Raw genomic sequence first — 20,876 nt, forward strand, 5'->3', positions numbered from 1 at the left:
GACTGTATTGGACAGTGATGAGCAGTGCCTGGTTTCTCCACACTACCGCTTAGAATTAAGGCCAAAAAGTTCTATCTTGGTCTCATCAGACCAGAGGATCTTATTTATCCATCTTGGAGTCCTTCAGGTGTTTTTTAGCAAACTCCATGCGGGCTTCATGTGTCTTGCACTGAGAGAGGCTTCCGTCGGGCCACTCTGCCATAAAGCCCAACTGGTGGATTGCTGCAGTGATGGTTGACTTACTACAACTTTCTCCCATCTCCCGACTGCATCTCTGGAGCTCAGCCACAGTGACCTTTGGGTTCTTCTTTACCTCTCTCACCAAGGCTCTTCTCCCCCGATAGCTCAGTTTGGCCGGACGGCCAGCTCTAGGAAGGGTTCTGGTCGTCCCAAACGTCTTCCATTTGAGGATTATGGAGGCCACTGTGCTCTTAGGAACCTTAAGTGCAGCAGAAATTTTTTTGTAACCTTGGCCAGATCTGTGCCTTGCCACAGTTCTGTCTCTGAGCTCTTCAGGCAGTTCCTTTGACCTCATGATTCTCATTTGCTCTGACATGCACTGTGAGCTGTAAGGTCTTATATAGACAGGTGTGTGGCTTTCCTAATCAAGTCCAATCAGTATAATCAAACACAGCTGGACTCAAATGAAGGTGTAGAACCATCTCAAGGATGATCAGAAGAAATAGACAGCACCTGAGTTAAATATGAGTGTCACGGCAAAGGGTCTGAATACTTATGACCATGTGATATTTCAGTTTTCTTTTTTAATAAATTTGCAAAAATTTATACATTTCTGTTTTTTTCTGTCAAGATGGGGTGCTGAGTGTACATTACTGAGAAATAAAATGAACTTTTTTGATTTTTGGAAAATGGCTGCAATGAAACAAAGAGTGAAAAATTTAAAGGGGTCTGAATACTTTCCGTACCCACTGTATACAACAGTCCTCAAAGTTAAATCTCAAACTATTTTATTCTCAATTTCAGTACAAACATTTGGCTTTATGTATTAATATAATATTAAGTATGTAGTGAGGAAAAGTGAGTTATCATGACATATGAGTTGCCTATTTAGTTTTTTTCTCTGCCCTTAAATCTCAAGCATACAAAAGTCATAGAAGTCATAGTTTGTCAGAATGGTCTGTGTATTGATGTGCACAATGAAACACACCTAAATTAAAGGAGATATTGAAAGCATCTAATTGGATCCATCCCCCCTCTCTTTTTCTTAGATCACAAGATGAAGACACACAATCAAGCCCATGCAGACCAGAGAGTAACCCTGAGGTGGACAGTCTTTGTGTTTATGACAATGATTTTGTGGAAGAAATGCGCAGACAGACCAGAGCTCAACCAAACCAGAACACCGAAGCAGCCCGCCAAAGAGACGGCGAAATACAGCCACTGGCAAAGGTGCAGCGATTGTGACAAATGCAAAGAATTATGTGGTTCACAACAGACCATCACTTATTACATGCATAAAACACCTGTAAAAATACTACACATGGATCAGAATAGAAGCCAGCAAAAACCAAATTCATCAAATCCAATCAGAAATGATCAGAAATCAGTAGTTTATGGCTTTTTGTAACTGGTGCCGTTGATGTTTCTGCCTCAACACACTGAGCGTAACTTTCAAGTCATTCGATTTTCTTTCTCCTGCTGCTTGTGTTGCTCAAGCATTGAGAAATATTAAAACCATACTTTTAACTTCCCACGGGGAGTTCCTTGCAACATAGATGACTATCAAAATTTCAGATCAGAGAATATCTGCTGCTGGTCTCACATAGTAAGGTCCCCACTTTAGTGCATTGATAAAAAAATTATTTGGTTAAAATAATTGATGTACACACTTTGTTTTTATACATTTCCTTCAGATTTGAGTATGGCTAGTTGTATAGATATTTAGACTTGAAGTGTCATTTATACTGACAGGTTTTGTAAAAGAACTTGAATTACACACAGTAGCCAGTATGTCCATGTTTATTTCATGTTGCAGTATTAACTGATTCTAATGTAAATATCGTTAATATATATATATATAGCAGCTAACCATAACACCATCCTGTTGCTGAAACCACAAATGTGAAATCTCAATTTTGTTTCTAGTAATGATGCCACACTGGACTGGAAATGTCTATTTTAAAAATAATTTAGAATCTGAAATGATGACTTATTTCCTGAGCTTGGGGTGTAGGTGTAATGTAAGGTGACTGCAGGGTCATGGCTTGATTACATTCTGACCTAATGATCATGATCAGAGTTTATTGCAACACAGCTCTGATGGGAGGAGGTCTGTTATTAACACACTCAATACAAAAGTCAACACGAGCTTCAGTTTTGCATTTTAGTTAATATTAACCCACTGATGTATGCTCATTTCTCAGTGTAGAATGAGTGGCAGTGTGTCACATAGGGCTTGATTGTGGCTCACTGTTTCCGGTTGATCCTGCCTAATCTTTGAACTCGCAAGTTATGTATTGGTTGTTTTGATGAAAGGCATCGTAAGGCAAACAACAGCAACAAGGAGCTTTTTTTTTTTCTTTAAAGCCTGGACAATTTTGACAACATTGACTATTTAGGTAAGTAAATATGTTTATATATTTACAGATCCGTTTTGCTGTTGAAATTCCATGTCTGTTGTTTGGAATCCGAGCTCAAGAGCTGCCTTCGGCTTATTTGTTTTGGAATAGTAATGTGATCTGAGTCATGAAAAGCCATTTTGCTAATTAACTTTATCAGTTCTTCTACAAAATAGAAGGAGGCTGCAAACACAACTGAGTTATTAACAGTATCTACAAGATTGCTGAGCAAAACCTTAAAATGCTGATTTGACTTTTTTAAAATCACTAATGTCTTTGACCAGATACTTTTAAGGTATATTCACATACAGTATGAACAGGTCCGCTAACCTTAATACACCTCTAACTGCACCAACCATTTAAATCACAGGGACTTTAAGAGTATGTGGTTGTTCAAGCGTGTTTAATACTCCCTCATAATCTCCGATCATCATGAGGTGTCAGAAACGCACATCATGCATACTGACTTCACTGATTCGTCACCGTTGTCACTGGTATAAAACTATAAAATAATCTGTAATTTACAACCACCTGGTTATGTTATTTTGTAAATTTTGATTCCTCTTCCTTTGGTTTAGATCCACAATGGAGTCAGTGGTACAGAGTGAGCTCATTCTCGCAGTTTACATCATCTCTTTCCTGTTAGGCCTGCCAGCCAACCTGCTGGCTTTCTATGCCTTCTGTGTCAAGATCCATTCCAATCCCCTTCCAACAGATATCCTGCTACTCAATCTGACGGTCTCTGACCTGATCTTCTTGATCATCCTTCCTCTAAGATGCATGAGGCAGCGTCAGGCATGAAATGGAATTTGCCCGAGTTCCTGTGCTCCATCACCGCCTTCACCTTCTTCTCCACGATCTACACCAGCTCCTTGCTGCTGATGGCAGTGAGTGTGGTTCGCTACATTGCAGTAGCTTTCCCGATCACGTATCATACGCTGTGCAGACCAGTGTACGCGATAGTTATCAGTGTTGTTATTTGGCTAATCTCAGCCGCACACTGCAGCATTACTATCATTATCCAGCACCATCCATCCCTGTCCAGAAATGACACCACTTACTGCTATGAGAACTTCACAGAGACGCAGTTGAAGGTTCTGCTCCCAGTACGTTTGGAGTTTCTTTGTGCTCTGTCTTATTCCACTACTAATTTGTATTTACTGCTACTCACGCTGCATCTTAATCCTGTACAGCCGTGCCAGGATAACTCAATGCAGAAGCAGAAGGCCATCGGCATGGCCTCGGGGACTTTAGCTGTGTTTCTCATTTGTGTGCTGCCATATAACATTTCTCATTTACTGGGTTACTTCCAGGGTAAAAGCCCACAATGGAGGTACTACACCTTGCTGCTTAGCACCTTCAACACCTGTATTGATCCCATCATCTTCTACTTTTCCCCTCCTCTTTCCACTGCACTAGTCAAAAGTCAATTTTCAGGAAGCGTGGACACAATGTTTCAGATGCACAAAAGCAGACCACAAGCTCTAGCTAAGAGCAATATACACGCTGACTTTAATACAATATGTACATATCCAGCTTCAACATTATTATTGTACTTTATATTAAGGACATCAGAATGTGTAATGCAGAACAAGCGGCTTTGACAGTCCAGCTCATTTATAAAAAATTGTCTCTCATCCAGGTTTTGCTGTCTACTGGTTGACAAAATATCTTGTTAGAGGTGATCTATTCCTGCTCAAAGGGACTGAGCTGCTTCAATCTCAAACCATTGTAGATCATTTTATGACAAAACCACAATACATGTTTGGTGCAAATGCAAGATTCCAAATTTTATTATTTTACAGTAAATTATCTTGTTTTGAATGGGAATTGATATCCTTTGCACCCTTGACACATTATTTCCTGTTTACTTTAACGCGGGCCAGTCACTCTTCTGCACTCATGCATTCTGTAGGCACACATGTAGAATATACCTGCAAAACAAAACATAGGTTAGCTGTAAAGGCCTTTTCTATAGTACACAAACATATCAAGTAAGATAATGGCACAATAACAAAATTGCTTTTGAGTGTAAATCTTATTGATGTTTTAGTTTGAAAATATGTATTGGGCATTTTCATGAGCATGTGCAAAGCTGAAGAGACTGTAATAACTCACAATACACATCAGAAACTTTAGTAAATACTGTAAATAAACTGTCATAAAAATGAAAGTGTTTGTGTGACAGCATTGTATTTGTGATTTTTAGAATTGTTTTTCCAGATTTGACAGCGCTGTTGTGAGAATTTGGAATATTAACTGTAAAAATTTCAACTGATTTTGTTCACTACCAGCAAGATAATTACATTACATTGAACTCTACTGCTCTCCTTCATTTGAACAAACCTGCAAAGAAGGTCATGAGCAGTGCCACCCAGCCTAGTATGTAGGACCAAGAGAAGCGCCAGTCACCAAAGCGCTTGCCCAGGAAGTTCACCGTCACCCCGGTGTAAATTGCCATTGCAAGCAGAACAAAGAGAGCTGGCATGGTGCACAGAGAGTGAAACATATTAAAATGAATATCTATAATAGTAAAGGTCATCTCACTTGGAAGTCACCTGGTGCACCCACAGAGTTTCTATTGTAGGCCTTGCGAACTTTGTCTGATATTTACATAAAATGCAAATTCACTTAATAGTACATCATTTATGGCAGATGTGATGTAAAAAAAATCAGTACAATATTATCTGGTTACTGTATTCATAACTTACTTGAAACAAAGAACATGATCCCAGCAGCAAATGAGCGGTTGAACCTCTCAAAGGCTGAGAAGTGGGCAAAGGAGAGGATTCCTGCAATGATGCCAGCAAAGCATGACATGGCAGAGAGGATCATGAAAGCACGAGTGGCATTCCAATAAGCTGAGAGGAGTAAAACAAGTGAGAGAACATGTTATAAACATAAATGAAAAAATATAATGTTATTTGATATGAACAGGTTCATACTAAAAAGCACTCAATGTAATTTGAAATCTTGCTGGAAATGAATCTATTTCCTAATATTTCTACTGAACTGCACTGCAGGAGTCACACAGCAGCAATCATTAACTCTGCCATGCAGTTTGAAGGCAGACAATCCTTAAACAGTGAAGGTTTTTAAGGGAAATGTGTAGTCTACTGTCTTCAAATGGTCAAGTTGCACAAGAAGCGCATTTTGCGGGATTTAAAGTTTCCATTTAATTCAGAGGAACTTTTCTAAATTTTACATCACAACTGTTTATCTGGTGAAATGAGCAGTTCCCGTTTGATGCAACACTATAACTTCCCACAACTATACTGAGTAGAGAAGCATATTTCCACCTAAGGTGCAAAATTTAGATGATTTAGAAATTTGTATATTTTTGTACCAAAATCTCTTATTTCTCTCTCGGAGAAACAGATCTTTTAAATGAGAACTTTTTATACTAAATCACATAGTGTTGTATCACTTTTACTTAAATAAAAGAGAGGGATCCCTCCTCTGTTCCTGAGGTTTCTTCCCTCCATGTTTTCCTGTTAAAGCAGTGGTTCTCAAACTGGGTGGCATAGTGCCACTGCAGGAGGGGCATGGATGTTGAGCAGACCTAAAGTTGAATGAATGTGATTTATGTGGTGGTATAAAAAAGGGCTCTGATGCAAGTAGGGTTATTTTGCTAACCTGAATCTTTTGTTTTATTTCAATCGCCCCCATTGTTAATGATTGATAAAATGAAATCCACTTTTTGTAGAGTCTGGGGTGTGAACATTTTTCACGCAAATAGTATCACTGCTGTTTGTTATTGAGTTTTTTTTAATGACGTTCTTATTCCACATATTTGTGAGTTGTGTACAAACAGAGTGACAGAGAGGCACAGACACAGACAGGCAGGAGAGAAGATAATGGTTCTTTTAACTTCAACGCCCTCTTATCCGGGAAGATGTAAAAAGCTTAATTTATGAGGTTATTATAAAGATATAAACTCTAACGTTACATGTGATTAGAAAAGAGCAGAGGAGCAGAATCGCTTAGAAAGTAACCTGGCTGAGGGGGAAGAGGAGGTAAAATGCTGCCTCCCATTGTTTGGGGTATGTGGCCCGGAATTCCACGTTGTACCTTTAAGCAAGATTTTGAATGCATGACTTCACTTGGAGCATGAACACACACCTACCTCCTGGTAACTTTCTAGGTAATGTTAATTCTGCGGCGCATGCACTCGCTTTTTTTCCATCCTTCTATGATCTGCTCCTCTCATTACAGTTTGGCAGCAATGAAACAATGAATAGTCACATTTAACAATCTGCGACACAAAGACAATATAACTTAACGATACTTTATCAACTTAATGCAAATTTGCGTATGGAACTATGTCGATTTGCAGTCCCTTGAAATGAAACATTACTCTTGTCAGTCATGATCTTGACCATGATGACAACTATTTGGGAGAATGCCAGGTGCAATTAATCTGGCACAATCATTGGTCAAACTCGTCTTCTTTAGCTTTTCGGCAGGCAGTTCACTGCCGCCTCCAGCTGTTAGACTTGGGTACTGCACGTGCACAATTGAACTCAGTGTTGTCAGCAGCATTTTGGGTAGTTTAGAGTGACAAATTTTTAACAGGGTACTTTGATTTCAAAATAAGTATATGCTACACAAAATCCACAGAGGTTGGCAGGTCTGCAAGGTATCTCTGACACTTGAACATCATGTAGAAAATCCATGATATCAGAGAGGTTTGGTTACTTTAAAATAAGAGCATTTTTGTTTTTCTCTTTCTAGATGCCCCAGTAATCCTACCTGAGTCCTTCTGCCACCTGATGGGGGAAGTACTAAAGTGTGTCTGCCAAGCTGAGGCATCACCTAATGCCTCTATAGGCTGGACCATTGAAGGAAATGACACCTTTCCATCCTCCTTTAGCTTTGTCTCCAGAAATAAGAAAAATGTAGTCTCAGGGGAAATAAGCGGACCAACTAAAAGCCAGCCTAACATTTCTTGCACAGCCACGAACGCACTGGGCAGCAACACCAAACAGCTCTCTGTAGACATCTTGTCAAAAACATGTACGTTACTGTACACTTACGGTAATTTGTTATCCCAAGCTACATTCAAAAGCAGAACCATTCATCATATTTACTAATTAAGCTATTTTCCTTTTACAGTCTCTTTGCCCATGTGGTTGTCAGCATTAATGCTCCTGGGGACTGCTTTGTTGTTTGGTTGTGCAGTGTTCATTTACAGAAAATATTCAAGAGGCAGGTTGGTAGACTGAATTCCTTGTCATACAGAACGACTGTGCTGCTACCTGCAGCTAAGATTAATCTTTTTATTGTTGTTATATTACCCATAGACCAACACCGGAGTTTGTGTGCAACACTAACATTATTTTAAGGTATGAAACCATGTTTATAGTTGACAATGATTTATTTCAAATTTGCTGAATTCAGATCACATTTTTGTGTCTTTTTTGAAGGTCACAAATTTTATTAGAGAATGTCCAACAGGAACAAGTATACAACAGTCCTCAAAGGTAAATCTCAAACTATTTTATTCTTAATTTCAGTGCAAACATTTGGCTTTATGTATTAATATAATAAGTATGTAGTGAGGAAAAGTGAGTTATTCATGACATACGAGTTGCCTATTTAGTTTTTTTCTCTGCCCTTAAACCTCAAGCATACAAAAGTCATAGAAGTCATAGTTTGTCAGAATGGTCTGTGTATTGATGTGCACAATGAAACACACCTAAATTAAAGGAGATATTGAAAGCATCTAATTGTCATGGGTTGGGGCGCTGAGTGCAGACTGGGGCGAGGACCCAAATGCAGACAATGGAAAGGCGAGGAGGTTGCAGTCCAAAAATGTTTATTAACTCAAAAAAGCTTACAAGGAGCTCGAGGCAAAGTCCAACAAAGGTAGAACACAAGGCAATCCAAAACACAGGGAATAATCCAGAACTAGGAAGACAAGGAACAGGCAGGAACACTCAACTTTAGACGCAAGGACGTGACAAAGACTGGAGAGACAAGCAGGCATAAATAAACACAGGGACTAACGAGCAGGGCGGGAGCAACACAGGTGAGCAGGATCAGGGCTAACAAGGCAGAGAGACAGCAGGGGGAAACAGAGAGAACACTAAACAAGCAGACATGGGGCAGAGTGAATAACCAAGAAGACAGAAACACACAAGTTACAAAGAACCAGAACCTAAATGAGAACACAGAACTAGAACACAGAGTACAGAGGAGACCAAATCACAAAAATACAAACAAGGACCAGGAATGATTACCAAAACATGAACTAAGGACATGGAACTAAACTCAGACTCCCAAACAAGACACACAGACAGAATCACAACACTAATTGGATCCATCCCCCCTCTCTCTTTTTCTTAGATCACAAGATGAAGACACACAATCAAGCCCATGCAGACCAGAGAGTAACCCTGAGGTGGACAGTCTTTGTGTTTATGACAATGATTTTGTGGAAGAAATGCGCAGACAGACCAGAGCTCAACCAAACCAGAACACCGAAGCAGCCCGCCAAAGAGACGGCGAAATACAGCCACTGGCAAAGGTGCAGCGATTGTGACAAATGCAAAGAATTATGTGGTTCACAACAGACCATCACTTATTACATGCATAAAACACCTGTAAAAATACTACACATGGATCAGAATGGAAGCCAGCAAAAACCAAATTCATCAAATCCAATCAGAAATGATCAGAAATCAGTAGTTTATGGCTTTTTGTAACTGGTGCCGTTGATGTTTCTGCCTCAACACACTGAGCGTAACTTTCAAGTCATTCGATTTTCTTTCTCCTTCTGCTTGTGTTGCTCAAGCATTGAGAAATATTAAAACTATACTTTTAACTTCCCACGGGGAGTTCCTTGCAACATAGATGACTATCAAAATTTCAGATCAGAGAATATCTGCTGCTGGTCTCACATAGTAAGGTCCTTACATTGCTTAAAAATGTATGTGGTTAAAATAATTGATGTACACACTTTGTTTTTATACATTTCCTTCAGATTTGAGTATGGCTAGTTGTATAGATATTTAGACTTGAAGTGTCATTTATACTGACAGGTTTTGTAAAAGAACTTGAATTACACACAGTAGCCAGTATGTCCATGTTTATTTCCTGTTGCAGTATTAACTGATTCTAATATCGCTGACAGGAAGGAAATATTCAAGATTTTCCCCGGCTACAGAAAACAGCTGTAGGCTAAAAGCCTATAGTGTAAATAGCAGCTAACCATAACACCATCCTGTTGCTGAAACCACAAATGTGAAATCTCAATTTGGTTTCTAGTAATGATGCCACACTGGACTGGAAATGTCTATTTTAAAAATAATTTAGAATCTGAAATGATGACTTATTTCCTGAGCTTGGGGTGTAGGTGTAATGTAAGATGACTGCAGGGTCATGGCTTGATTACATTCTGACCTAATGATCATGATCAGAGTTTATTGCAACACAGCTCTGATGGGAGGAGGTCTGTTATTAACACTCAATACAAAACACGAGCTTCAGTTTTGCATTTTAGTTAATATTAACCCACTGATGTATGCTCATTTCTCAGTGTAGAATGAGTGGCAGTGTGTCACATAGGGCTTGATTGTGGCTCACTGTTTCCGGTTGATCCTGCCTAATCTTTGAACTCGCAAGTTATGTATTGGTTGTTTTGATGAAAGGCATCGTAAGGCAAACAACAGCAACAAGGAGCTTTTTTTTTTCTTTAAAGCCTGGACAATTTTGACAACATTGACTATTTAGGTAAGTAAATATGTTTATATATTTACAGATCCGTTTTGCTGTTGAAATTCCATGTCTGTTGTTTGGAATCCGAGCTCAAGAGCTGCCTTCGGCTTATTTGTTTTGGAATAGTAATGTGATCTGAGTCATGAAAAGCCATTTTGCTAATTAACTTTATCAGTTCTTCTACAAAATAGAAGGAGGCTGCAAACACAACTGAGTTATTAACAGTATCTACAAGATTGCTGAGCAAAACCTTAAAATGCTGATTTGACTTTTTTAAAATCAGTAATATCTTTGACCAGATACTTTTAAGGCATATTCACATACAGTACAGAGACTTTAAGAGTATGTGGTTGTTCAAGCGTGTTTAATACTCCCTCATAATCTCCGATCATCATTAGGTGTCAGAAACGCACATCATGCATACTGACTTCACTGATTCGTCACCGTTGTCACTGGTATAAAACTATAAAATAATCTGTAATTTACAACCACCTGGTTATGTTATTTTGTAAATTTTGATTCCTCTTCCTTTGGTTTAGATCCGCAATGGAGTCAGTGGTGCAGAGTGAGCTCATTCTCGCAGTTTACATCATCTCTTTCCTGTTAGGCCTGCCAGCCAACCTGCTGGCTTTCTATGCCTTCTGTGTCAAGATCCATTCCAATCCCCTTCCAACAGATATCCTGCTACTCAATCTGACAGTCTCTGACCTGATCTTCTTGATCATCCTTCCTCTAAAGATGTATGAGGCAGCGTCAGGCATGAAATGGAATTTGCCCGAGTTCCTGTGCTCCATCACCGCCTTCACCTTCTTCTCCACGATCTACACCAGCTCCTTGCTGCTGATGGCAGTGAGTGTGGTTCGCTACATTGCAGTAGCTTTCCCGATCACGTATCATACGCTGTGCAGACCAGTGTACGCGATAGTTATCAGTGTTGTTATTTGGCTAATCTCAGCCGCACACTGCAGCATTACTTTCATTATCCAGCACCATCCATCCCTGTCCAGAAATGACACCACTTACTGCTATGAGAACTTCACAGAGACGCAGTTGAAGGTTCTGCTCCCAGTACGTTTGGAGTTTTTCTTTGTGCTCTGTCTTATTCCACTACTAATTTGTATTTACTGCTACTCACGCTCCATCTTAATCCTGTACAGCCGTGCCAGGATAACTCGAATGCAGAAGCAGAAGGCCATCGGCATGGCCTCGGGGACTTTAGCTGTGTTTCTCATTTGTGTGCTGCCATATAACATTTCTCATTTACTGGGTTACTTCCAGGGTAAAAGCCCACAATGGAGGTACTACACCTTGCTGCTTAGCACCTTCAACACCTGTATTGATCCCATCATCTTCTACTTTTCCTCCTCCTCTTTCCACTGCACTAGTCAAAAGTCAATTTTCAGGAAGCGTGGACACAATGTTTCAGATGCACAAAAGCAGACCACAAGCTCTAGCTAAGAGCAATATACACGCTGACTTTAATACAATATGTACATATCCAGCTTCAACATTATTATTGTACTTTATATTAAGGACATCAGAATGTGTAATGCAGAACAAGCGGCTTTGACAGTCCAGTTCATTTATAAAAAATTGTCTCTCATCCAGGTTTTGCTGTCTACTGGTTAACAAAATATCTTGTTAGAGGTGATCTATTCCTGCTCAAAGGGACTGAGCTGCTTCAATCTCAAACCATTGTAGATCATTTTATGACAAAACCACAATACATGTTTGGTGCAAATGCAAGATTCCAAATTTTATTATTTTACAGTAAATTATCTTGTTTTGAATGGGAATTGATATCCTTTGCACCCTTGACACATTATTTCCTGTTTACTTTAACGCGGGCCAGTCACTCTTCTGCACTCATGCATTCTGTAGGCACACATGTAGAATATACCTGCAAAACAAAACATAGGTTAGCTGTAAAGGCCTTTTCTATAGTACACAAACATATCAAGTAAGATAATGGCACAATAACAAAATTGCTTTTGAGTGTAAATCTTATTGATGTTTTAGTTTGAAAATATGTATTGGGCATTTTCATGAGCATGTGCAAAGCTGAAGAGACTGTAATAACTCACAATACACATCAGAAACTTTAGTAAATACTGTAAATAAACTGTCATAAAAATGAAAGTGTTTGTGTGACAGCATTGTATTTGTGATTTTTAGAATTGTTTTTCCAGATTTGACAGCGCTGTTGTGAGAATTTGGAATATTAACTGTAAAAATTTCAACTGATTTTGTTCACTACCAGCAAGATAATTACATTACATTGAACTCTACTGCTCTCCTTCATTTGAACAAACCTGCAAAGAAGGTCATGAGCAGTGCCACCCAGCCTAGTATGTAGGACCAAGAGAAGCGCCAGTCACCAAAGCGCTTGCCCAGGAAGTTCACCGTCACCCCGGTGTAAATTGCCATTGCAAGCAGAACAAAGAGAGCTGGCATGGTGGACAGAGAGTGAAACATATTAAAATGAATATCTATAATAGTAAAGGTCATCTCACTTGGAAGTCACCTGGTGCACCCACAGAGTTTCTATTGTAGGCCTTGCGAACTTTGTCTGATATTTACATGAAATGCAAATTCACTTAATAGTACATCATTTATGGCAGATGTGATGTAAAAAAAAATCAGTACAATATTATCTGGTTACTGTATTCATAACTTACTTGAAACAAAGAACATGATCCCAGCAGCAAATGAGCGGTTGAACCTCTCAAAGGCTGAGAAGTGGGCAAAGGAGAGGATTCCTGCAATGATGCCAGCAAAGCATGACATGGCAGAGAGGATCATGAAAGCACGAGTGGCATTCCAATAAGCTGAGAGGAGTAAAACAAGTGAGAGAACATGTTATAAACATAAATGAAAAAATATAATGTTATTTGATATGAACAGGTTCATACCAAAAAGCATTCAATGTAATTTGAAATCTTGCTGGAAATGAATCTATTTCCTAATATTTCTACTGAACTGCACTGCAGGAGTCACACAGCAGCAATCATTAACTCTGCCATGCAGTTTGAAGGCAGACAATCCTTAAACAGTGAAGGTTTTTAAGGGAAATGTGTAGTCTACTGTCTTCAAATGGTCAAGTTGCACAAGAAGCGCATTTTGTGGGATTTAAAGTTTCCATTTAATTCAGAGGAACTTTTCTAAATTTTACATCACAACTGTTTATCTGGTGAAATGAGCAGTTCCCGTTTGATGCAACACTATAACTTCCCACAACTATACTGAGTAGAGAAGCATATTTCCACCTAAGGTGCAAAATTTAGATGATTTAGAAAATAAATCTGTTTCTTGTTGTACCAAAATCTCTTATTATTTCTCTCTCGGAGAAACAGATCTTTTAAATGAGAACTTTTTATACTAAATCACATAGAGTTGTATCACTTTTACTTAAATAAAAGAGAGGGATCCCTCCTCTGTTCCTGAGGTTTCTTCCCTCCATGTTTTCCTGTTAAAGCAGTGGTTCTCAAACTGGGTGGCATAGTGCCACTGCAGGAGGAGCATGGATGTTGAGCAGACCTAAAGTTGAATGAATGTGATTCATGTGGTGGTATAAAAAAGGGCTCTGATGCAAGTAGGGTTATTTTGCTAACCTGAATCTTTTGTTTTATTTCAATCGCCCCTATTGTTAATGATTGATAAAATGAAATCCACTTTTTCTGGAGTCTGGGGTGTGAACATTTTTCACCTTCTAAAGGGAGGCGTGACAAGAAAAGTTTGAGAACCACTGTGTTAAAGGGTTTTTTAGTGGGGGGTCGGGGACGGGGGGAGTATTTCCTCATTCAGATCGAGGGTCTGAAGGACAAAGGGTGTTGTATGCTGTACAGATTGTAAAGCCCCTTGAGGCTAATTGAAATGTGATGATGTGTAATGTTGGGCTATATAAATAAAATTGACTTGACTTCATGAACAAATACCTGCAAATACCTGACATTCCCATCAGTCTCCGCTGTACTTTGTGTTTAATACTAATTAGCAGATTGCAGCATGCACACATGCTTTAAATGGTAAACATGGTAAACATACCTGCTTAGCATCCACATGTTAGCATTGTCATTGTGAGCATGCTAGCATAATGACATTAGCATGTAGCTCAAAGCACCACAGTGCCTAAACACAGCCTCACAGAGTTGCTAGCATGGCTGTAGACTTATGTGAATGGTGTGAATAGATAACCATTGTTGCTATCGTTCTAGTCTGCCTGTATGCACTTCTCATCTTATGAAAGTCAGCTCAATAAATTCTTGCAACTGTATCTCTAGTTTGGACAGTCAGAATAATCACAGTTGTATTCATATATATATGAATACAACTAGACTCTTGTGAGAGTTACTGTGCCTCAGGAAGACACAAAGGACATCTTTAAGGGTCCAAAAGATAATGTCCCACTTACCAATGCTGTCTGTCTGCATGTAGCACTTGCCAGACATGCAGTACCTCCACAGGCCTTGATGGGCAAAGCTGCCAGACAGACGATACTGCATCCAGTAGTCTGTGGCTGTGGAGACCACCAACAAGATGTTCCCCACAATGGCACAAAATAGGCCCCCTCCCATGAAGCTGTACATCATGAGTGACACTATGAAATTGGGTAAGGCTTTATGTGCTGTGCAAAAAGAAAAAAAGATGTGAGTCAATGGAACCTTTAGTAATGAAGTTAGTATTTTTTTATTGCAGGGTTTGTAGCTCTAGTTTTAGTTTTCAGCAGTAAATGGATTGAGGAGACAGGAATGGTCTGAAGGAGTGGATGCAGAGGCACAAAATATTGTACACATCTAGAAGCTGCCAATGCAGTTGGTCTGCTGTGATGTTGGCCAGCATCGCCACTGGTGAACAGAGGCTTATCTTTGAGCTATACATTTAGGGCCCCATGATTTAAGTATCTGATGAAGGGAAGATATTAATTTATATTTCCTGCATACATTTACCCAGCAGGACTGGGACCTTAAACCAACATCCTTCCTGGCACACACCATCTTCTCTAACCACAACTTCACGTCATGGCAACAGTGTTGAATTTATACCCCGACATTTCCTCCAACAAAGGTGACTCATTTTTGTAAACTATTTGTGAGTGGGCAAAGGCTCAGAAATATCTTATCAATTCAGTTTTTTTTGGCGTATATATATATACATATATATAGCTGTAACAACAAAGCACATAACTTGTTATGAAAGCTGCTGACCTGGACAGAGTAATCCAACCACAATACAACTGTCTCATAGCAACACGTCTCTCGATTTTAACATTTTTTTAATACTCACTGCTGCAGTTAAACAAGCCATAAATAAATACATTTGCTAGTCTAACCAGTAAAACCAAAAACGGAAATGGCCTAAGAACACCACAGTCAACTCACACACAACACTGCTGTGAAAGATGGTGACCCCTGACATAAACGAAGCCTTGAATATGGCATACATTTTTGTGAATTAGTCTAACTCCTCAAAGATAACCCATATGCAGCCGCACAGACTGTAATGAGACATAATCTGCTTTTTTTAATGTATGAAAGTATGAAATAAATTTATGTGAACTAGCCAAAGAAATCAGCATTTCAAAGCAGAACATGTCAAACATGTCAATTGGGTAAAAAAAGCTTGAAGCTATTGGAGACAACACACACACTCTTTATTGAAGGGTCTGAGCACCACAGCTTTATCTGTACAAATGAATGGAATCAGATAAATCTTGAATCTCATGTTTGAAATCTGAGAAATGTTTCATGTATTGAATAAGAACAATCTATGGGTAATGGTGAAGGCCCTCTAGGCCTACCTGTGAGACATTCATTCACCTGACACGCATCCCATGATATGAATTCTACTTCATTATTTTCACTCCCAATTATTTCCATAAAAGTGGCATCAACGGTTAACAAAAACCTGACATCATCTTACCTGAATTCCTTAGGATAAATTAACCCTCAGGTATAGGCCTTTCCTCAGGGAAAGAGTGAGAGAGAGTGCAAGCCAGGAGTGAGCAAAACGTCAAAGAGGAAGCTCTAGGCTGAATTCCAAAAAGTTATCCCCTCCACTTTTCTGTTGATGGAGGCAAAATCCTTTAAAACAATCAGCACAGAACAAATGCACTTGAGCTGGTGGGCCAAAAGCCATGTGACTCTTTCACACTGAACTACATGGGAGAATTTGGGGGGTCAGGGGAGATGGGGGAGGGTCTGGGATAGGAGGCTGCTACACCACAGTACTTGTCTGTTGTTCTACTAGGCATTCTGGAACGGTGGATGTGCAAAGGCTTGCAGTACTGCTGTTGTCAATGGAACATGCTGAAGCACACACTTTCTTTCAGTGTGGCTGGGGTGTGGTCATGGGGACACATACACGCTTAGAACAGACACATGACCAAAGAGCTGCTTGATAAAATGACTGTATACAGAGGATACATACGTACATGTTCACACTGAATATATAACAACGTTGTGGAAACAATTCTGGAAAATAAATAGTATTTACTATTTTATTAACACTGCAAGTTATTGGGCATGCGTCAACACAATTCACATGGCTTGCATATTTTGTTAAAATAGTCACAGCTTCTACTATGGATGGATTATTTAAGAAAATAAATCCAGTAATATCAGCACAGCTAATTCTACCTCAGATGGTATGTGTTAATATTCAGGGATCTCTGCCCTCTGGGACACCTGAGCAGTGATTTCACATTTTGTAATTAGTTGCCTAATTACTCTATCTACATAAGGGATTTTATAAGTAATTGGATTTATTTGACAGTACAATAACAGATGTAGCAATAAGTTTGCATTACCACTCTAGTAGTATCATGCTTACTCGTGTGGTTAATATTTGCACAAGTCACTTCCAGTGAAGCCATCCACTCCATTTCCTTATTCGTGTGAACAACATGCAATGTACCACGTACTCATTAGAAATAAACAATGACTTTTATGCCATAGCTGAGCTTGAAGGTGGTTGATGTGACATCTTGTTGTCTGTCATTGTCTGTTCAGGTACAACTACCATCTACACTAGGTTGCTGGCAGTGCAAAATATTCCACACACAAATGTTTTGTATATATTGTTGTTTAAGCAGAGGTGTTTAAATGCACATACTTGGAAAGTACTTGCCTGTAAATTGACATAGCTTAGTGTACCTAAGTCATATTGGAGGCGGATGGGAAACATATGATGGGATTTAGTGCATATCAGTACCATTTACAAAGGACTGAGAGCAATTGCAGGCATTCTTCATGCTGATCATATGTGATGTTTCCCAAACAGATAAGACACATTCTAAGTCAAACCTGCAGTTGACCATGTTTCCTCTGGGAGAGGCCTTTGAAGTAGTGTTCATACTCATTTAGGAGGTATTCACACTCTGCAGTGTTCACCCTGCCCTTGGTGCTGACTGATGTGTTTTCACTGACTTCTCGGATATTGAATATGATGATATGTGCACTCTGGTCAAAAGTGAGAATTCCAGCCTTCATGTTGTTTCACAAGACAGAGCTGGCAGGTGGTTCACCATCAGTTCCAGATGGCAAGAACACGATTGCACCAAACTGAACTGCTGTCTTGTTCAGAGAGATATACAGGTGCTGGTCATAGAATTAGAATATCATCAAAAAGTTGATTTATTTCAGTAATTCCATTCAAAAAGTGAAACTTGGATATTATATTCATTCATTACACACAGACTGATATATTTCAAAGGTTTATTTCATTTAATTGTGATGATTAAAACTGACAACTAATGGAAATCCCAAATTCAGTATCTCCGAAAATTAGAATATTACTTAAGACCAATAAAAAAAAAGGATTTTTCGAAATATTGGCCAACTGAAAATTATGAACATGGAAAGTATGAGCATGTACAGCACTCAATACTTAGTTGGGGCTCCTTTTGCCTGAATTACTGCAGGCATGGAGTGGCATGGAGTCGATCAGTCTGTGGCTCTACTCAGGTGTTATGAGAGCCCAGGTTGCTCTGATAGTGGCCTTTAGCTCTTCTGCATTGTTGGGTCTGGCATATCACATCTTCCTCTTCACAATACCCCATAGTTTTTCGATAGGGTTAAGGTCAGGCCAGTTTGCTGGCCAATTAAGAACAGGTATACCATGTTCCTTAAACCAGGTACTGGTAGCTTTGGCACTGTGTGCAGGTGCCAAGTCCTGTTGGAAAATGAAATCTGCATCTCCATAAAGTTGGTCAGCAGCAGGAAGCATGAAGTGCTCTAAAACTTCCTGGTAGACGGCTGCGTTGACCTTGGACCTCAGAAAACATAGTGGACCAACACCAGCAGATGACATGGCACCCCAAACCATCACTGACTCTGGAAACTTTACACTGGACTTCAAGCAACGTGGATTCTGTGCCTCTCCTCTCTTCCTCCAGACTCTGGGACCTTGATTTCCAAAGGAAATGCAAAATTTACTTTAATCAGAGAACATAACTTTGGACCACTCAGCAGCAGTCCAGTCCTTTTTGTCTTTAGCCCAGGTGAGACGCTTCTGACGCTGTGTCTTGTTCAAGAGTGGCTTGACACAAGGAATGCGACAGCTGAAACCCATGTCTTGCATACGTCTGTGCGTGGTGATTCTTGAAGCACTGACTCCAGCTGCAGTCCACTCTTTGTGAATCTCCCCCACATTTTTGAATGGGTTTTGTTTCACAATCCTCTCCAGGGTGCGGTTATCCCTATTGCTTGTACACTTTTTTCTACCACATCTTTTCCTTCCCTTCGCCTCTCTATTAATGTGCTTGGACACAGAGCTCTGTGAACAGCCAGCCTCTTTAGCAATGACCTTTTGTGTCTTGCCCTCCTTGTGCAAGGTGTCAATGGTCGTCTTTTGGACAGCTGTCAAGTCAGCAGTCTTCCCCATGATTGTGTAGCCTACAGAACTAGAACGAGAGACCATTTAAAGGCCTTTGCAGGTGTTTTGAGTTAATTAGCTGATTAGAGTGTGGCACCAGGTGTCTTCAATATTGAACCTTTTCACAATATTCTAATTTCTGAGATTCTGATTTTGGGGTTTTCATTAGTTGTCAGTTATAATCATCAAAATTAAAAAGAATGAACACTTGAAATATATCAGTCTGTGTGGAATGAATGTATACATTATAAAAGTTTCACTTTCTGAATGGAATTACTGAAATAAATAAACTTTTTGATGATATTCTAATTATATGACCAGCACCTGTAGAAATGACAGAAATTAGGGGATCTGAACTAACAAGGGAAATAAGACATGGAGACCCTGGTGATGCAATTGCGGAACATAACAAAGGTTTAACTAGGTTCACACATGGTCAACATTTCTATTCAGGCTGGATTTCATCTGTAACATCACACTTCCTACAATTACCACAAGCCCTTCCTCATTTCATCATCACAAGTGCACTTCCTCAAAGTGCAGTTTGAACACTGGATGGGAATCAGCTATTGTGTATGTTTTACCACTGATCAGATATCAAAATCTAGTATAAACCTTTTTTTACTGCAATGTTTACAAATCAAGCAGATAAACCTTTACAAGCATCAGAAAATGGAGATACACTTTTTAACGTTTATTTTTTACTGTATTATGAGACATACAAATGAATTCGGAAGTTCTAGCAGGTTTTTTTTCAATGCTGTTTTTTATTTTCCCACTGCATTTGGTTCAGGGCTAAGGCATTTATGGTGATGTGGCTAATGTTGACTTTTTTTAAATAAAACCTTGTAACTTCTTTCCATTTTATTAGTAAACAAATATTAGTATGAGTTAATGTCAAACAAAGATAAATTGAACAATTCAATTTCTGTAATCCTAACCACTGTTCAAAATCTTTATGTGATGGGATGGCTTACTCACTGCACAATAGCACCATCTGCTGTATATATATATATATATATATAGAAAACACATCAGGTCACGATGATAGAAATCTGAAAGCTACTTAAATGTGTTTCTCCTGAAAACAAAAACGAGACTGTCTGCATCAGGGTAATGGTGTGTACTGTAACACTGACTCACAGTTGACATTGAGGACTGTTTTCCAACCCAAGCCCACTAACTATCTTCCTCCATCACCGCTACTACAACTCCCAAATGAGAGGGAGGGAGGAACTGAGGGATAAATTAATCCACAATTAAATATTGTAAAGTAAAGGATCATCACAAGGTATGCATGTTAGAGAAAAGAACATCCATGGGGTTGCAAGCATTTATTTAAAAGGGAGAATTTACTTGTTTGCCCTTGAAAAGGTATGTTGATAGTTACCTGAGACTACAAGGCCACCATCTTCAGAAGAATATTTGTGATCATCAATTATTTCCATTGTGCTGTCCTGTTTTGTTAATGATCATACTACTGGGGACATTGTGAAGGAGTTCAGCTCTACCTTTACGTCTAAATGCCTTTTCTATCTTTGGACTGTGTTTGTGTGCTGCTAAAGATAAATATGTCATGTGAAGTAGCTTGGAATGCAGAAACCAAATCGTATCAACAGAGCTGTGTGTATCTGGGTGGGTTAGAGAACAAGGTTTGATCCAACGAGACCCTGTCAAGTTAGATACCTGACTCTGCAGAATAACTCT

At 39.3% G+C, this 20,876-nt stretch overlaps 3 protein-coding genes and 1 pseudogene across 5 annotated transcripts; 2 read left to right on the forward strand and 2 right to left on the reverse strand.

The window, feature by feature from the left end:
- Positions 1–1,201: 1,201 nt before the first annotated feature.
- On the forward strand, positions 1,202–4,769 carry LOC119897231 (annotated as a pseudogene).
- Positions 4,342–7,594, reverse strand: LOC119897233 (lens fiber membrane intrinsic protein-like). Its single transcript, XM_038710821.1, has 4 exons — positions 7,332–7,594; positions 5,291–5,440; positions 4,926–5,060; positions 4,342–4,513 (listed from the first exon to the last, which is right to left on the reverse strand). Exons 1-4 carry the CDS (start codon positions 7,579–7,581, stop codon positions 4,452–4,454), a joined length of 597 nt encoding a protein of 198 aa, XP_038566749.1. The 5' UTR covers positions 7,582–7,594; the 3' UTR covers positions 4,342–4,451.
- LOC119897230 (free fatty acid receptor 3-like) lies at positions 7,457–12,454 on the forward strand. 3 transcript variants are annotated; one of them, XM_038710818.1, is made up of 6 exons: positions 7,457–7,595; positions 7,695–7,791; positions 7,883–7,924; positions 8,006–8,062; positions 8,928–9,108; positions 10,838–12,454. In XM_038710818.1, the coding sequence occupies exons 4-6, from the start codon at positions 8,026–8,028 to the stop codon at positions 11,754–11,756; spliced, it is 1,137 nt and encodes a 378-aa protein (XP_038566746.1). In that variant the 5' UTR covers positions 7,457–7,595; positions 7,695–7,791; positions 7,883–7,924; positions 8,006–8,025; the 3' UTR covers positions 11,757–12,454. The 3 variants fall into 3 exon arrangements, with proteins under 3 accessions (XP_038566746.1, XP_038566747.1, XP_038566748.1); XM_038710819.1 differs by lacking the exons at positions 7,457–7,595; positions 7,695–7,791; positions 7,883–7,924; positions 8,006–8,062; positions 8,928–9,108 and adding an exon at positions 10,050–10,313; XM_038710820.1 differs by lacking the exons at positions 7,457–7,595; positions 7,695–7,791; positions 7,883–7,924; positions 8,006–8,062; positions 8,928–9,108 and adding an exon at positions 10,322–10,753.
- On the reverse strand, positions 12,027–14,919 carry LOC119897234 (lens fiber membrane intrinsic protein-like). Its single transcript, XM_038710822.1, has 4 exons — positions 14,710–14,919; positions 12,977–13,126; positions 12,611–12,745; positions 12,027–12,198 (listed from the first exon to the last, which is right to left on the reverse strand). The coding sequence occupies exons 1-4, from the start codon at positions 14,885–14,887 to the stop codon at positions 12,137–12,139; spliced, it is 525 nt and encodes a 174-aa protein (XP_038566750.1). The 5' UTR covers positions 14,888–14,919; the 3' UTR covers positions 12,027–12,136.
- Positions 14,920–20,876: the final 5,957 nt, after the last annotated feature.

This window comes from Micropterus salmoides, unplaced genomic scaffold (genome assembly GCF_014851395.1).
Source record: "Micropterus salmoides isolate LMB-PRFRI ecotype aquatic unplaced genomic scaffold, ASM1485139v1 Ms_hic_scaffold_11, whole genome shotgun sequence".
Lineage (NCBI taxonomy): Eukaryota > Metazoa > Chordata > Actinopteri > Centrarchiformes > Centrarchidae > Micropterus > Micropterus salmoides.

Coding starts and splice junctions, on each gene's coding strand:
- LOC119897230 (XM_038710818.1), top strand. CDS start 8,026: ATGTCCAACAGGAACAAGTATACAACAGTCCTCAAAG. Junction 8,063..8,927: donor GTATACAACAGTCCTCAAAG/GTAAATCTCAAA, acceptor TCTTTTTCTTAG/ATCACAAGATGAAGACACAC. Junction 9,109..10,837: donor AAATACAGCCACTGGCAAAG/GTGCAGCGATTG, acceptor CCTTTGGTTTAG/ATCCGCAATGGAGTCAGTGG.
- LOC119897233 (XM_038710821.1), bottom strand. CDS start 7,581: ATGTCTACAGAGAGCTGTTTGGTGTTGCTGCCCAGTGCGTTCGTGGCT. Junction 5,441..7,331: donor CAGGTGGCAGAAGGACTCAG/GTAGGATTACTG, acceptor TACTCCTCTCAG/CTTATTGGAATGCCACTCGT. Junction 4,514..4,925: donor GCTCATGACCTTCTTTGCAG/GTTTGTTCAAAT, acceptor TTTGTTTTGCAG/GTATATTCTACATGTGTGCC.
- LOC119897234 (XM_038710822.1), bottom strand. CDS start 14,887: ATGATGTACAGCTTCATGGGAGGGGGCCTATTTTGTGCCATTGTGGGG. Junction 13,127..14,709: donor CATGCAGACAGACAGCATTG/GTAAGTGGGACA, acceptor TACTCCTCTCAG/CTTATTGGAATGCCACTCGT. Junction 12,199..12,610: donor GCTCATGACCTTCTTTGCAG/GTTTGTTCAAAT, acceptor TTTGTTTTGCAG/GTATATTCTACATGTGTGCC.